Source organism: Sardina pilchardus, chromosome 13, assembly GCF_963854185.1.
Source record: "Sardina pilchardus chromosome 13, fSarPil1.1, whole genome shotgun sequence".
Taxonomy (NCBI): domain Eukaryota; kingdom Metazoa; phylum Chordata; class Actinopteri; order Clupeiformes; family Clupeidae; genus Sardina; species Sardina pilchardus.
In genome coordinates this window covers 10259466-10275791 of record NC_085006.1, presented here as the reverse complement: position 1 = coordinate 10275791, position 16326 = coordinate 10259466, and the positions used below count along the sequence as shown (strand labels likewise).

Sequence of the window (16326 nt, the reverse complement as noted above, 5' to 3'; positions counted from 1 at the left end):
GGGAATGCGACTTGTGTCCTTTTTGATTTTCATCTTCCTTATAAATCAGTGTCAAAATGTAAAGAAAGATTGTCTTAGAGAAAATATATGATCATTATTGCCTTTGCACATCTGCTAGTTTAGCTATACCTTTGGCCATCTCATGCCTGGAGTTCATTGGCTCTGCACCCCCCGCTACGATGATAATGTTGGCTGATTGGCCTGGACGTCTGCCCCTGCTTCCTCCTTTACCTCCCATGAACAAAACCATATAGAATAGAGACATATATATATGAGACTTATATTTTCACAATATTTTTTAATCAAGCTAAATGTTTAAAATATGTTTTTTCTTGTTTTGGGGAGATCTTTTACCTCTTTCTTTGTTTGCCTTGGTGGACCCCGGGGCTAGAGTTAGGGGTCTGGATCGAGGTCCACCACAGGTGAAGCACTATTCATCTCACCGCCATGGGACAATGGTTGCCCCCCCCCCACCCTTTTGTTTCCCCATCCTACTCTGGTGGACAGTTCACGTCCAAAGACTGAGCTACTGGGGTTATCTTAGATAAGCGGTAAGAGGCCTTGAAATTAGTCTGAGTCTGAGCCGGCAAAAAAAGGTCGGTCAGTCTGATGTCTCGCCCCTGTGTCACATCTCAGCTGTGGAAAACAGCCCCATTCCACACACCCCAGCTGGCCCTGTCTCAACACACGCACACACACACACACACACACACACACATCCCCCTGTGCAGACAGGTGCACTGCACTTCACGCCTTCACTGTTTCCTGTGTGTGCATCTATCTCACAGCTCTTCTAGTGGGAGAAACATGACATGGTGATGGGAGAAACTCTTCACGCAGAGGTGAACTGTACAAAATAAAAACAAAAACATAGAAACAACTCAAGATGAAGCAAAAACAACGGAATCGTAATAGAAACTCGTAAGATGTACATTTGTAATAAATAAACAAACAAACAAAAAAAACACTCTTAATTGTCTGTCACTGGAGTCATTTATTAAGCGTGTTAGAGTGGACCTAAAGCCGGCCACCTATACAATGCACTGTTTTCAACTGACTCGCTCGGCCCAGCCAAGCTCTTCCACATTTGAGCGTTTGAGAACCTTTCAAATATGCAACTGCCACTGCTGCTATATTTCCGTTGGCTCTCTCCCAGGTGGTTAGAGGGCAGCTTTTGTGAAGTCGTATAACAATAGGGTTTGTGAAACCTCAGCTAAACCTGTGGCTTCAGCATACTGTCCAAACCAAAGATATGAGTAATCAGTCCAGCCCCCTTCAACTGTGAAGTTCTGGACACCAAGGGTTATGGAAAGTGTTTTGTCTGAAATGTCCTTCTTTGAGATGTCTTACTATTTGTGTTTGAACGACTACAAATGAAGGGAATACGCATCAGCAACCAGGCTTGGCCTTCAACAACAACAACTTCCTAGAAACTCCTTGAAACTTTAGAAACACCAACAGCGGCATGGCTGGCCCTGATCAAAGCTTGCTAGGAGGTTAACATTGGTCTTTTTGGCGATAAAGCAAAAGCTTTTTAAAAAAATTTGCAGAGGGGTCTTTGCCAGACCACAGGGCTACATAGTCAGCAGCTTTGGTGGTTAGTGAAAACGACGTGTGTTTATTGGTACTTCACATTACCATACACCATCAAAATGGATTCGAGGATGATTCCAAAGCTAACAGCTTACAAAAACATACCGCAAAAAGTGGGAAATTGTTGCATATTGAGGCTAGGTCATCTGAAATTACTCAAAGAGCCTGTAGGTCTGACGCAAACGACTACACTATTGTAGTGGGAACAAACTGAATACACCATTTTCTTTTAACACCAACTATTTAATATAGACAAATTACAAAAAAAGTCACAACAAAACTAATTAAATATACTAAAACAAAGAGTTGCAGGTGCTTATGACAAATAAGCAATAAAACATTTGTACCTTTGGCAGTGGCAAAGAACAGAACCCTTGGCGCTCAGGGTTTACAAAACCCAACCAGTTCATTGTTTGTTACTGAACTTGAACAAGAATTATAGGCTACTATATTGTATGTTACTGAGGGTATGGTGGCTAGCTGGAAAGAGAGAAGAGAACCGGGCACCAACGCCCTATACCACTGCTGTATAATAATAAAACAAGTCGTGTCTGCCTGGATACTGTTTGTATTCCAAACATCTTCCAGACTATAGTACTGAGGTACTATCACTTAAGAGTTGCCGCACGCAGGATACAAAATTATAGTGCACTCTGCTTCAACAGTTCTGGGTTCAAGTCTATAAAAGAGAAGGGTCTTTGGGCTTGCTTGCAGAAGTCATCACTCGGCCCAGAGGAGTGCTGGTCAATGAAGAGAGGAGGAGGAGGAGGAGGAAGAGGAGGAAGGCTAGTTAGTCGGAGTCCTCATCTGTGCTTGAGAGGGTTATGAGAGGAGCTTCCTGTCTGCGGCCAGCACCGACCCTTCTCTTCCTCCGGCCTGCCAGCTTCAGCCTCCGTCTGATCACATCTGCAACGCAAGTATCAAATGTGAGTCAGCTCTGACTTTGAAGAGTCCTGAAGTCTACAAATCTGAGAATCTCCAAACATTTAGAAACTTGTTCCAAACTTACAAATGGTTTTGAAGCATGGTGGTACTCTATATTATGTATTCAATTCTTATCCAAAGACTACTGCCATGTCAACATACTGAAAAGGAATTTAGCTACAGTATGTGTTGCTCTTATAACAGATAAAAACATAAACATTGGCACATAGTAGATATAATCAGGCATAAAACACTTTTTGCTACATTTGTTTGTTAAATGTATGTTGCTAGCTACATGCCCATCTTCTATGAGCCTTATCTTCAAAGTGCTCAAGCACTGAAGGTGAAGTAGCCTTTGGATATGTGCAACTGCTGAAGTGAGACAGCTGTGGAATCTCCACCCCAAGGGAAGATACACATCATGCTTACCACAGTGTGTGTGTGTGGGTGGGTGTGTGTGTGTGTGTGTGTGTGTGTGTTTCACATGCATGTGCCTCTACCTGCCACGCTGTCGTAGTCCTGCGTGCGGTCGTGCCAGTAGAGGCTGGGCGTGGTGCGCCAGTGGCGGTAGAGGCGTGTGTGCAGCACCGACAGCGTGAGCAGCACCAGCAGGAAGCCCAGCGCCGCCGCCGCCCACACCGCCTCGTCTGTGCGCCCCGTGGGCAGCCGGTCAGCTGCCGCTGGCCCCCTGCCGGCTAATCCCAACCCGACCCCCACCTCCACGCCAGGGGCCTCCGTCTCCCTCTCCTCCAGCCGCCGCTGCTCCTCAGTGTCCTCCCGTACCCGCTGCCTGGGGCTGGTGGCCCCGCTCGTACCCCTTCCCGCGCCCGTCTTCCTGTGGGTCTGCCCGTGCGAGTGTGCGTGTGAGTAGTGTGTGCGGCTTCTTGTCTTTGCAGCACTCGTCACTTTGTCTTTCTCCTGCTCATGTCCTCCTCCTCCTCCTCCTCCTCCTCCTCCTCCTCCTCCTCCAGTATTGGAGTGTCCTTCCTGCTCCTGAGTCCCAGGCGCCTCCTCCTCCTTCTTTGGTGCTCCGGCGCCCACCTGCTCCTTTGTCTCCCCAGGTGAGCTGACGTTAGCCGCCGCTGCTGCCGCTGCCGCCGCCGTTCGGGGCCTTGGGGTGCTCTGCACCGGCACGGCTGCTGCAGGGCGTTTGGTTTCCACAAGCACGTCTGTAGCGTGCGTGAACGTATCGTTCAGTTTGCTGGACTGAGTGCCGTGGAGGTCCGTCTCATTGCTGAGCTGTGTGTGGGACTCGTCTGGAAGGACCTCCTCCCGCCCATGAAGCGGAGCTCTCCTTTCTCTTCTCTGGATCCTTTCATCCGTAGCTTCCATCTGGATCTCTCCATCCTTGTGATGGGAGAGGGTCTGTTCACAACAACTCCTAAGGTTCTACAAAACAGGTAGAAATAAACAAAACACTAACATATGCTCACACACACACACACATATACCCAACAAGTTTGGCTTATAAATATCTGGCAGAATTTCATTCCAAAGGGTGACACAATGCTGAAAAAAAAAAAAAAACATTTGCTTAAATGTATCCTTCCTGTTATCTTCCAGATAAGATACTGATGAGCCTGTATCCTGAAGGTCCATGCTCTAGAAATACACTTCAAATCAATTAACATATAGATCTTGGCCAGGCCAGGTCAAAGTGTGAAACAAAAATGTGTAGCCACGGAGAGAGTAGTCAGTAGCTTTTCTGTCAAAATCTACATGAATGAAACAATGAAACACGTTTCCTGTCATTCAACATCAGTGCATTGTGAGGGAGAAACAAGATACACAGGGCTCACATTGTGACGGTCTTCAATTCATGCCTTTGTAATAACTACAAAAAGTATGAAAAGCAGAAATGACACACTACTCTTTTGTACATGGATTGTCTATTTAAAGTTAACAATATGTTTCCTTTGGGAGGACTAATACCCACTTATTCAGGACATGTCCCACTTTGTCAGATGATGCTGAGATAGCACATCATGCCAAAACAAAAGCATGAAAGAAAGTAGTCATGGAAGTCAAAAGAAATATTATGAGACATGAACATCTTGCATGCAAAAATACAAATATATGGTTCTGAGCTCAGATTAACTATGCAGCACATCTCACTTTACATCCACACCATATTTCTGAACAGGCCCTCACTGAGGTATGACTAACAAAGCATTTTAAGACGGCCCCACATGTAGATATCCGACTATCAAGCCTGCCAGTTTTCCCTCATTGTGAAAAAATGCCCTTCTCCTATTGACTTGTCACTTATCAGCTCTTTACCTTTAACCAATCTATTTGGGATGTGGTTTCCTGCGTGTCCCGTGCGCTATCCTTTGGCCTGTGCGGAGGGGCCGCGCGTGTCAACAGCAGGCTGTAGCGTGCTCCGCGACTCCGCTCTGGGTCACCACGCTGCTGCGGGCGGTTGGAAGACACCGAGACCAGCCAGTCACAGACCTCAGGGGCAGTCACATGGGACATCTCCAGAGTTCGACCCCAAGAGACCAATGCGACAGGCTGTGGGAAAGAGAGGAGATCAAATAGCCCATAGAGTGAGTGACAATGCAATAAACAAAAAGACTGCTCATCTCCAGGCGATTTTATTGTGCTCTCCCATTTCATCCGAGTCAGTATCCTGGAAGCTGTCAAATTTATTGTGGCAACAACTTCCTTAAAACTGGAGATATCTGTGAACTTCCTTCCTGCCAAACTTGCTTGTGTGACTGGACTGGGGTAGTATGACCTCTTGTGATCGTGGGAAAGAAGGCACTTGTGTAAATCTAAAGACCCCAACATTTTAAATTATTTGAACTCTTTTGCATGACGTTTCATGTCGCCAGTGGTTATTTTGCCGGCAATCTCTGAATTACATTCACTTTCCATGGTCTTTGTTGCTAGTCAACAGGAGTCCTCTATGCCACCACAGAGTCCCGTATCACCAGTGTTTTGAACAAAACAACAATAAAATAACTTCTCACTCAAAAACAAAGCGGTACGTGGGAATTTGCACAACCTACCCTCTGGGTGCTGAGCCAGGGGTGGGTTGACATGACGTAACCAGGCAGGCAAGACTGCACCAGCGCAGCCAGACGAGCTCGCTGCCGCTCAGGAGTGCAAGGGTGATGCAGGGCTACAATTGAGCCATGCTACGCACACACAGAGGGAGGGAGGGAGAGAGAGAGAGAGAGAGCAAATGAGTCCTCATACAACATATACTGTACAGATCGTGTGTACTGGGTATAGTATAAACTGGTGCTCAGTTTGTCTATGGTCTGCTGTTGTGACCCACCTGGAGGTTGTTCAGCCAGCGCTGAGGTGGGCAGTACAGGTAAACACCAGGTTGCGCTCCCACAGGCCTGTGGTCTCCCCTACAAACAACAAAAACAGACTAAAGATATAGCAGCTATAACCAATGTTGTAGTTTATAACACATTACTTATTCAATTTAATTTAAAGAAAATTCGCTTTGGACAAAGACTGTGTCTCAAATAGCAATAACCATAATAACCATAACCATAAATAGACCTTTAAATGGGAAAACACATTTGCTCTAAATGTTTGACTGGGTACTGTATGTATTTCAGGTCATTTGAGTTAAGCAATGACTCTCACCTGTTTGGAATAGTAGTATTGTATATAATGGGTGTGTCCATACACACTTGCTTAGCCGGCTGGAGAGGGAAAATGACAGGTGGTAAATATAACCCAGTTATACAGTACATAGCCTAAATAAAATCGCAAGGCTACACAATTTGGACATACTGATTTTGCTACCCGTGAATGAGGGTAAACCTATGCTAGCAGTTGTGTTGGATTGATGTGTCAAAGGTTATAACTAAATTCTGCAAACTCATCAAGTTGTAGCCTCCCTCTAGCCAAGTTGATAAGCAGCCTACCTGTGAGGGTGGTGGAGACTTGTGATCAACATGGAGCTTCTGCAAAGAGTGGGGAAAAAAACAACCCTCTTAACACATTTTTTAACGACTCCAAAGACAACTAACAACACAGGTTAACTTTAGGATATAGACCATGCATTTGCCAAATTCCATACCTGATTAGAATCTTCCGAAAACGATCCAGAGCAATATAACGACAATGAATGCGGCAAATCTTGCTCCAGCTGAAACTGTATCACACAAAGCCCATTAGCAACATTTTGTAACAACGTTTCACTCACAAAAACATTAGGTTCGTAAGCGCCTTGGTAAAAAGGAGAACATTACCTTGCCATTGTCACACAACTGCCAGGCTACTGCCGACTGGCAACATGTCCAACAAAGTCCAGTCAACAGGATTACCACTTGTGGAGTCATAGCTTCCAGTAAGAAGACAATAAAATAGTGAAGACATCTAGAAGCACACGTGAAGTTACACCAACATTACAAACGCCACAGGATAAGTGGGTGATTTACCAACACTAACTATTTCAAACGTCTAAAATTATGAAAATAAAAGAGGTTATAGGCTAAGCCAGGTCCACGACTACAGTGTTCGATCCGTATGAACATGGTCCACTTTCTTAAACGAACTTTAGGCTAATCTAAAACGCGCACGCGTTTTTAAACGCGTATAACATTATGGGTAGGCTAAAACGTCAAGCATTTGCAACGGGCAAACGATGGGAAAAGAAAATGATCTGAAATGCATAATTTTGATATAGGCTAAAAGGCGTTCATCATCCGAAGCTCTTGTCTGTCAAACTTTCCTCGACTTCAGTAATGTTGCAATAGGCTTCTGGTCATTCTGTGTTTACAGATTTAGACGCGACGCAAACGTGAGAAATGATTGAGTAGGCTATGCTGGGCACGTAGCTACCGCAACGAGGCTACGTAATCTTTCACTTCCTCTGTGTCAACTCTTTTGATGTAGTTTCTACCATCACTCGTAGTCGAAACGAAAGGGGCAGGCCCGAGCGAGAGGTTGCTCAGACTAGCGGGGTTACATTGTAACTGCAGAATAAATCACCAAATGCGACTGTAGACCTACACTTAGGGTAAGGTAAGGTAAGGTAAGGTAAGGTACGGTAATGTTTATTTATAAACATAACATAGGCCTACGTTCAAATCTGACAGCCCTTAACTTGTACTTGTTTTCTCATGTAGTTTATCATATTATTTAGTTTTAAATCACTTTAGGACTTTAGTAGGAATAGAGTCATGTCTTTTCAACTGAACGCGTGCACACACACACACACACACACACACACACACACACACACACACACACACACACACACACACACACGCTGCTCCTACATACACTGGTGGACAAGGACCTACTGTTGAATTGGTTATGCTGGGGAAGATAACCCATGATCAGAGAAGTAGCTACAGAATGTCAGATCAGTGTAAAAGCTAAAAGGCCTATTCGCTCACCTGCTTGCCTCACATACAGTAATGAACTTCAGTCACATCCCATCCTTAATCCACAGGGTTCATCATGACGTCGGTCCTCCCTTTGCAGCTATAAGCTTTTACTCTTCTGGGAAGACTTTCCACAAGGTTTAGGAGTGCTATGGGATTTTTTTTTTACCATTCTTTCAGAAGCGCATTTGTGAGGTTGCACACTAATGTTGGCCGAGGCGACTGGCTCTCAGGATCCACTCTAATTCATCCCAAAGGTGTTCTACTGGGTTGAGGTCAGGACTCTGTGCAGGCCAGTCAAATTCATCCACACCAAACTCTGTCATCCATGTCTTTATGGACCTTGCTTTGTGCACTGGTGCATAGTCGTTTTGGAACAGGAAGTGGCCAACTGATGTCAGTTAGGTTACTGTAAGTGTGTAAGGGTTCAGGGCTTAGGGTTTAGGGCAGAGATTGGGATTCAGTCCATTCTGTCTAAAGGTCTTATCTGAATAGCCTACTGATTATGTCATTTTCTGCTTCCACCAAAGTGATCTAGGCAGGAAGTAATGACTCTGAGTCTGCACTGTGTCCTGCACACATGACCACTTAGCATCACTGAGAGATAAAGGAGTCCATCTGAGCTGGGTGGATAGGGCAGGGAATGAGCTGAGAAGTACCAGTAACCATCAGACCAGAACTACGTCTATGTGTAACATATCAGATATATGACTGACTGAGGAACTCAAAGATCCAAACCCCAATAAAAAAAAAACAGGAAATGGAGATGCCAGCTGGCTACAGAGAAGGCTAAGGTGTTTGCTAACTACGCCGTCAAAAATAAAGGTGACTTTTGTTGCTATTTATTGCTACTGCTTTTGCAAGGTACAAATATGACTTGTTATGTTGTTTGGAACAAGAGTTCTCCCGTTCTAAACCCTCATGATATTCCTGAAACTATTTTAAAGAATGCCTGTGAATGCTTTGATGCTGCATTGAATTGAGTTAACTTGTAATGGCAATTCAGATTCATAATGCTTCATTTTTAAAGTGTAATTATGACTGCCACGCAGCAGCTTAGTCAGTTTATGGGTCATTTTTGTTGTTGTTGTTGTTGTTGTTGTTGTTGTTTTTGTTGTTGTTATTTTTTTCACAAGATCACAGGTCAAATAAAACACCATTCAAAAGCATTTCACTGGGGTTATTAAGCAGGCCTCTTCCTTTAGAAGGCTCAACAGTGGTGTCTGGCGTCCCTCCACACTCATGATGGGTCCTCTAACCAACAAAGTCTTCCTTCTTCGGCTCTTTGTTGAATTAGGCCCACGCCACTTCCAGGGGCCTGTACTACGAAGCGGGGTTACTGGCTTAGCTGGGTAACTTCGAGAGTAAGTTGATCACGTGTGGCGTAACTTCCCGGTTAACCCGTACTACGAAAGGTGGATAGGTTTTAACCTAGGTATGCTGCCATGGCAATTTACGCTGCATCTCAAACCTGCTCCGAGCAGGTTATGATCTTGGTTAACCCGAGGTTTGCGGTTAATCACACCCCACAATGTCGACGTAGGCTACTTGGAAGATACATTATTGGAGCGCAAATTGTAAGCGCCTCTCTTCGCAAGGCGAGAGTTTTTTTTAAGACCGCCAGAATCTTTCTCCATATAATATTCTCTATGAAAGATAGCCTATACATTCTCAGCCGAGGGAATTCGTTGCATTTGTCAGCTGATCGAGGCAAAGTGGAGGCTATAAGCATTGGCAATATAACATATTTTCATAATTAAGAAATATTAATGCAAGCTATAACTAGGCCTATAAACCTTCTGAATGTTCTTGAGTTTCATTTTCACCTGCTGCCAGCGGCACTGCCGTTGCATCTAAAATGTTCACAGGATAGCCTACATACACTAAATCAGTCAATGGGGCTAAACATTCAATTATCCTTTATTAATATTTATTAATATACATGGCATGAATTGTGTTGCATCTGTAGGACTCTTATGAACTCAAAATGTATTTATTTCAACACATTTCAGACATTCCGCAAGCTATTAATCCTCCGTAACACATAGGCTATTTAAGGAACATGAAATAAAACTTTACTTTCATATATCCGATCTGCAATAGCCTACGTTGCCAACAGCCTTGTCTTGCTTTGTTTGCTGCCGACGTATTTGATGTATCGTAAAGTGGGTTTTAATTCCTCGCAACTTTTTTATAATCATTGCTCATTCCTTATGCGTAAAATAGCGTGATCGCGTCATCATTAAAAGTGGTGATATGCGCTGCAACCCGCCCATTTTATGTGAACGCGCACCAACTCCGATGAGGTTAACCCCAGTTCAACAAATCAACTTCTTACTCAGCGTCGTAGTACCGATTAGCACCAATGAAGATAACCAGGTTTTGTCAACCCCGGTTTAGCAAAGTAACCCTGGGTTACATGTGGGTAGGTTGAGCTCCCTTCGTAGTACAGGCCCCAGAAGGCTCAACTGGCGTCCCAGACTTACAGTAACCCCCTACTTGTCATGGGTCCTCTAGAAAGTAAAGAACAAAGCAGATTCCCACACAAAATAAATGTGCAGTTAAATAATTTAAGAATGCTATGCATATGGAATGTATTGCAAAATGAAGCAATTTATTAGGCTACAATGGCTCTCATGATCATCAAATTGTAAAGGAAGAAAATGTGGAAAATAATTAAAGATTCATTTTAAACTCTCTTCTGATATGCTACTAATGACAGACTGTTTTCAGTAATAAAATAAAATGTTAGAAAATGTGAAATGAATCATAAATAAATAAAGTCTTCAGCAGCATACATCATTATAATCAAGTTCCACTACACTCTGCTCCTTATTTCTGCTTGGACATCCAGGTTGTTTATAGCTGTTCTCCTCAGTTTCTCCTGGAAGGCCTGCCTCTTCCCCCGATCATCAGATGGACAGAGAGCACGATACAGATCATCAGAGTACTGTCAGTAGAGAGTGGAGTTGATACCAAAGAGCAGGTACAGTAGATTTCCTGTCAGCATGTGCCATGTCTTCATCATATCCCCATATTCAGCACAGATACAATATTGTCATCTAGAGTGAGGTTGGATATGGTCAGGGAGAGTTAAGTGCAGGACATTGATTGTCCCCAGAGGTGGAAAAGTCCAGCTTCAGAAAGTAAAAGTCCTACCACATATCTGTGCCAACCATTCACTTAAACCAGCTGATTCTAATGATCACAACTCTTCAGCCAGGTAGAGCAGCCATTGGTGAGATCACCTGTGTTAAGCGCACAGGTATCCAATACATGGTTGGACTTTTACTTTTTGAAGCTGGACTTTTCCACCTCTGATTGTCCCTCCACGTTTCGATTTCGTCTTTATGGTCTTGTTCAGGCTTCAGACTCAGATGCTCCACCTCCTGGCTAATATGGTGAATGATAGAACGTATATCACTTCGCTGACATTACTGTAAGTTCTGTACCACAGACCAGAGCTGCAGAGCCCCCTAGTGCACGAGCACATAATGTTGCCTCCAGATAAGAGCAGACAACGATATTGTGAAGTGTGGTATCGAGTATGCAGTCGTAATATCCAGACCGCTTGGTGGTTGATATACTGAATGGATAATCAGAGATTAATTCCTTGTCTCTATGTACATGTCCTCCTGATTGGGTGTGACAGTCTGGTGTGCTCCAGGGAACTTGTGAAATGCAAAGTAGGATTATAATCTCTAAATCCACCTTGCCCCTCAAGTCCCCAGGAATGATGTCGAAGCACAGGGTTGTGTTCAGGATTAAAGTTTTGCCAACATGTTCTGATGAAGAGTGCACCTCCAGTTTCCCTGTCACCCTGACTTTTAGTCTCTGTTAATGTGAGTTTCAATTTATCTGAAGTGGTAAAATCTCTTCTCTCTGATGAGTCTGATGTTTCCAAAGGTCATATACGGTAACCCTCATAGACAACTCTGATTCCCAATGGTGTGAGATATTGGATAAATTCCTTACAAGCAAGTATTTTCGGAGTATCTATCCTATGTACAGAGCACCTGATGTGGTAGTGTTAACTGTTTCAACTCAGTGCCATTTCAACGCTAACCCAAACCACACAGTTCACACATTAATAGGCCCATTAACAAGCCCAAATACAGTCATGCCTTCTGACAACCCATCAACACAAACACAAACACATAGTCGCATTTCAGCAACTAGTCAGACCATATCACACCCCTACTCAGAAGTTTACACTGGCTTCCAGTTAGTCAAAGAATAGATTTCAAATAAGATTTTAAATAAGATTTATTGCTCCTTATTTTTAAATTACTAAATGGGAGGGGCCCCACTTGTTGACCTCCTCCAATATCATATCCTCTCTCGCCCCCTTAGATCCCAAGACAGACTGCTTTTACAGTAACAAAGCCAACTGTCAGAACCAAGAGTAGTGAAGCTGCCTTTCGTTTTTATGCTACTCAGCTGTGGAACCAGCTTCCCATCTCAATTAGAACGGCACCCTCAATTGATAGCTTTAAAACCAGTATCAGGATCTTTTTTCTGTTGCCTTCTCTTGCCATATCTTTTTAAATATTTTATCTTTTTATTATCACCATTATTATTATTATTATTATTATTATCTATATGCATATTTGTACACCTAATGACTGGTATTTGTCTGCGAGTCAATGTGAATTCTTCATTTTATTTGTGTGAAAGCACTTTGGTTTGCCATTGGTATGAAATGTGCTATATAAATACATTTGCCTTGCCTTGCCTTGCCTAGTTTCTGATCAGAACATCAGAACTGGTGCTTTCTGTGTTTTTTTCCTCAGGATGAAAAAATGATACCATCAGAATGATAGAGAAGGAAATGCGTGCATAGCAGCACAGCTATCTTCATGTCACCTAAAAATGTAACTCAGGAGGCATTAATGATCTGTGTCAGCAGATAATAGTTCCCTTGACAGTGTAGTGATAGGGGGATGACGTACACAGACATACAATCACTACATGAAGACAGATAAAAATGACAAAATAAGATAAAATAAAATTCAGCTTCACAATATCTCTCTCCCTAACTCACACACCACTCCTTAAAACATTGATTACCATAACAACATCAATAAAATGTGTGCAGAGTGTCACCAATATCTAATATCAGTCAAATGCAATTGAATATAATGCAAGGCTTGTGTTCAAATAAATGCACACACAATACTGAGCTCATTTATTGGGGAAGACTTTGTTCTAAATGATACAATTTGTTTTTAGATCATCAACGCAATGATATTCCCCTCTTTAAAAAGTAACAAAACACATTGGTCACAAGGTAGCCTGGCTGGCGCCTACCACTTCTCAATGAGACGTGGTCTGTCTGGCAACCAAACGTTCATTTTCTTGTATTTGAAAAAATGCCCAAATCCGTTCATTGGGTGCCACGGATGTCTATCAAATGTGTCTGTGCATAGCTCATCATCGTCTTGCTTTCCCCCCTGTTCTGTGATTGGTCCCCTATCTCAGGCAAAAATTAGGGCGGTATTTTCCAGGCTGCCTTAATAGCAGTGTGAATCAAATTGCGCGCAAGGCAGCATTGGAACACCCAGGCTAGGTCACAAGGTTGATGTGACACCTGTCCACAACTAGTGTATAGTCTGGGTGATGGGGAGTGTTTGTCTGTCCTTCACATAGCAACACTGTGTGAAAATTAATTTCAAAATAAAAATATATGCTAACCTAAAATAGCATCTTGATTAGCATATTTTGATCAACAAAGTCAAACTAAATTAAATAAGTAGTGTTATTGAAATATGTCATGTCCAACAGTGTGTGGTGGTGGGTCATATTATTTTGCCCAGAGCATTTTGTGGTGGTGTTGGCAGGGTGGATTTCCTGAGTGAATGTGTCTCATCAATATATTATTTTCGTGTAAACAATTTTATTTCTTTATGAAACTTTCTGATTGAGATGTGACAGTATACAACACACACCTAAAATGTATTAGCTACCTAGTCCTCTCTCACAATTGTAGGCTACTTATTAAAAAAAAACACATGTCAAAACTAATATCCATTGGAGCAGTCTCTGAAATATTGATATTCACATGATCCTGCACTCCAAAAAAAAAACGCATTTACATGCGATTTTCAACTCTCATTTTTTATGCTTGCATTTCTCTGCAGAGCTTCCCCGACAGCTTTAGCGTGTATATTTATACATAGGCTATATATATAAATATATAAATATATAAATTGCAAGCGTGGTTCTTCTCGTTCCTTACCCTTCGAGATGTAATCAAGGAGCGATCGCCTCCTGAACAAACTGCAAGGTTGCAATAGCGGATAGGGACACTGGGGGCGGGAGGAAATAGGCTATTACTGTTTTCGATAAAACTGGTCAGTCAAGCAAAACAAGGATTTCTAAGCGATTTTATGACTATGAAAAAGTTGCATAAAGGGTCTCTTTAGCATAGCAATGACCTTACTGACTCTAAATAAACATATATGACATCATTACACTCTTTAATCAGTAACATTATATTGCTGTTGTTGTTTTAGAAATGTATTAGTTGCAATGCATTTCTGTTTAAATTGCATGTTGCGGGACTTAAGAAAATCTTTACTGAGGCAGAGACACTTTCTCTTTCAAGTGCGTCAAATGCTTTAAAGGGTTCAAGTGGAAAAACGTGTGGTCACCTCAGATAAGAATGATTTTAATCAAAGGTAAGCAAGAGGTTGATTCATGGTGATGTGTCACACAGTGTATTTCAGAGGGATCAACTCAAAGACCAATATTTCCATGCAAACATAAACATTCACAGAAGGCTTGATACATATTTACATATCTGTGTGTGTGTTGTGCATGTTTTGTTTGCAGCTCCTTTTTAAGATAATTGACAATGTATTGTTTCTTTCCTATCCCATAATGACACAGTGAGAATTATTAATTAGGATTAGAGCAAATTCTTTCTCAAGAAGTCAAGTGAACTTTATTTACAGCATATAGCTCATTTCATAGGTCAGTCAATGTGCTTTACATAAACACAAGCAAACTAGTAAAAGCACTGAAGGGAAATAGTGGGCTAATAAAAAATGAAAAATAGCTTTAAAAAGAAAATATAAAACATGTTTTGAACGTTTGAAAGTGTTTAAGAAGTAGGCTAATAATTAAAACACAAATGGCAATAGTTTCCAAAGTTGCACTGTATGTCTTGAAATGAAATTCATACAATTTGATAGAAACTGTAGGCCTACAAAGAATTACAAAATGCAAACAAGTAATAGTTGTACTGAATTTTATAACAGCACAGGCCATTCACTTGACTTACCAATTATTTTAATTTACACAACAAACAGCAGTCACTGTAATTAATGGAAACTGTTATTAAACAAACATTTTGATACAAACTGTACACAGAATTTAAAATGCAAAGCACAAGTTGTAGCACTAAACTCTATATTTTCTATACTATATTTCTATAACTATATTTTCCATTCTACTATATTCTATAACTATCTTATCATTTACAATTCTTTCCTTTCTTTCTTTACAGTTCTCAACACAGCAATACATATTGTTCCATTCGCTGAGAAGGAGGGTGGACAATGGCTTATAAAACATGAAAAGCACCTATTAAAAACTAACAAAGCCACAGCATACAGTTGCCACCTGCAATACCTATTTATTCCTCATCTCTCCCTCTCAGGTGAGATTTTCCTTTGTTTCAGCTGCTTTACAGGTATATCTCTTATATTCTCTTTACGGTAGGCCTAACGGTCAGCTAAAAAACGTTCTCTTTTTTTACAGTGTGAAGTCATGGGGATTTGGAAGCTTTGTCACTTTGTTCTTCACAGCCACATATACCAGAGCACAGATCATCGCCAGGAGTCCACAGCCCATCATGGAAGCGTAAATACGGTAGAAAACAGAGTCAATGGCAAACGTGTCCTTGTACTCCAAGTTGATTCTTCTCTCCGAACAAAATTGCAGTGGTCGGCGAGTGAAGCTACCCCAGACTTTGCATCGGTACACCCCACTGTCCTCAGGTGAGAGATCGAACATGGCCAGGTAGGCCTGAGGGCTGGTTGAGTTCACCTTGCCCTGGAGCCTGTCAGGTATGTATGCCAGCGTGTTCAGGTCAGAATCATGTTCCAGAATCAGCTCCTCCTCATCCAGTCCTCTTTGACGGTACCATCGCACGTGGATGCTCCTGGTGTGGTTAAAATCTGTCAGGTCACAGACCAAAATAACTCTGCTGCCTCGAGAAAATGTCTTGTTTATGGGGTCTAGGTCCATGCACACAAATAAAGTTATTTTCTCAAAAGGATAAAAAGTTGGATACATCAGTTTGGCATTTACACATTCGTATTCTCCAGAGATATTAGCTCTAACAAACGGAATAACCAAAGAATAATTTCCAGTGTGACTCCCATTCACAATATACATCTCATCTGAGGATACGTGACCTTCTGGGAGATAATAATTTTTGAAA

General features: G+C 42.2%; 1 protein-coding gene across 1 annotated transcript; it reads right to left on the bottom strand.

Moving 5' to 3' along the window:
- Nucleotides 1–998: 998 nt before the first annotated feature.
- On the bottom strand, nt 999–7329 carry tp53i13 (tumor protein p53 inducible protein 13). Its single transcript, XM_062552101.1, has 9 exons — nt 6738–7329; nt 6566–6640; nt 6411–6449; nt 6127–6185; nt 5804–5882; nt 5532–5660; nt 4798–5031; nt 3018–3906; nt 999–2499 (listed from the first exon to the last, which is right to left on the bottom strand). Exons 1-9 carry the CDS (start codon nt 6825–6827, stop codon nt 2384–2386), a joined length of 1710 nt encoding a protein of 569 aa, XP_062408085.1. The 5' UTR covers nt 6828–7329; the 3' UTR covers nt 999–2383.
- Between the last annotated feature and the right edge of the window lie 8997 nt (nt 7330–16326).

Coding starts and splice junctions, on each gene's coding strand:
- tp53i13 (XM_062552101.1), bottom strand. CDS start 6,827: ATGACTCCACAAGTGGTAATCCTGTTGACTGGACTTTGTTGGACATGT. Junction 6,186..6,410: donor AGTCTCCACCACCCTCACAG/GTAGGCTGCTTA, acceptor TTCCCTCTCCAG/CCGGCTAAGCAAGTGTGTAT. Junction 2,500..3,017: donor GGACTACGACAGCGTGGCAG/GTAGAGGCACAT, acceptor CTTGCGTTGCAG/ATGTGATCAGACGGAGGCTG.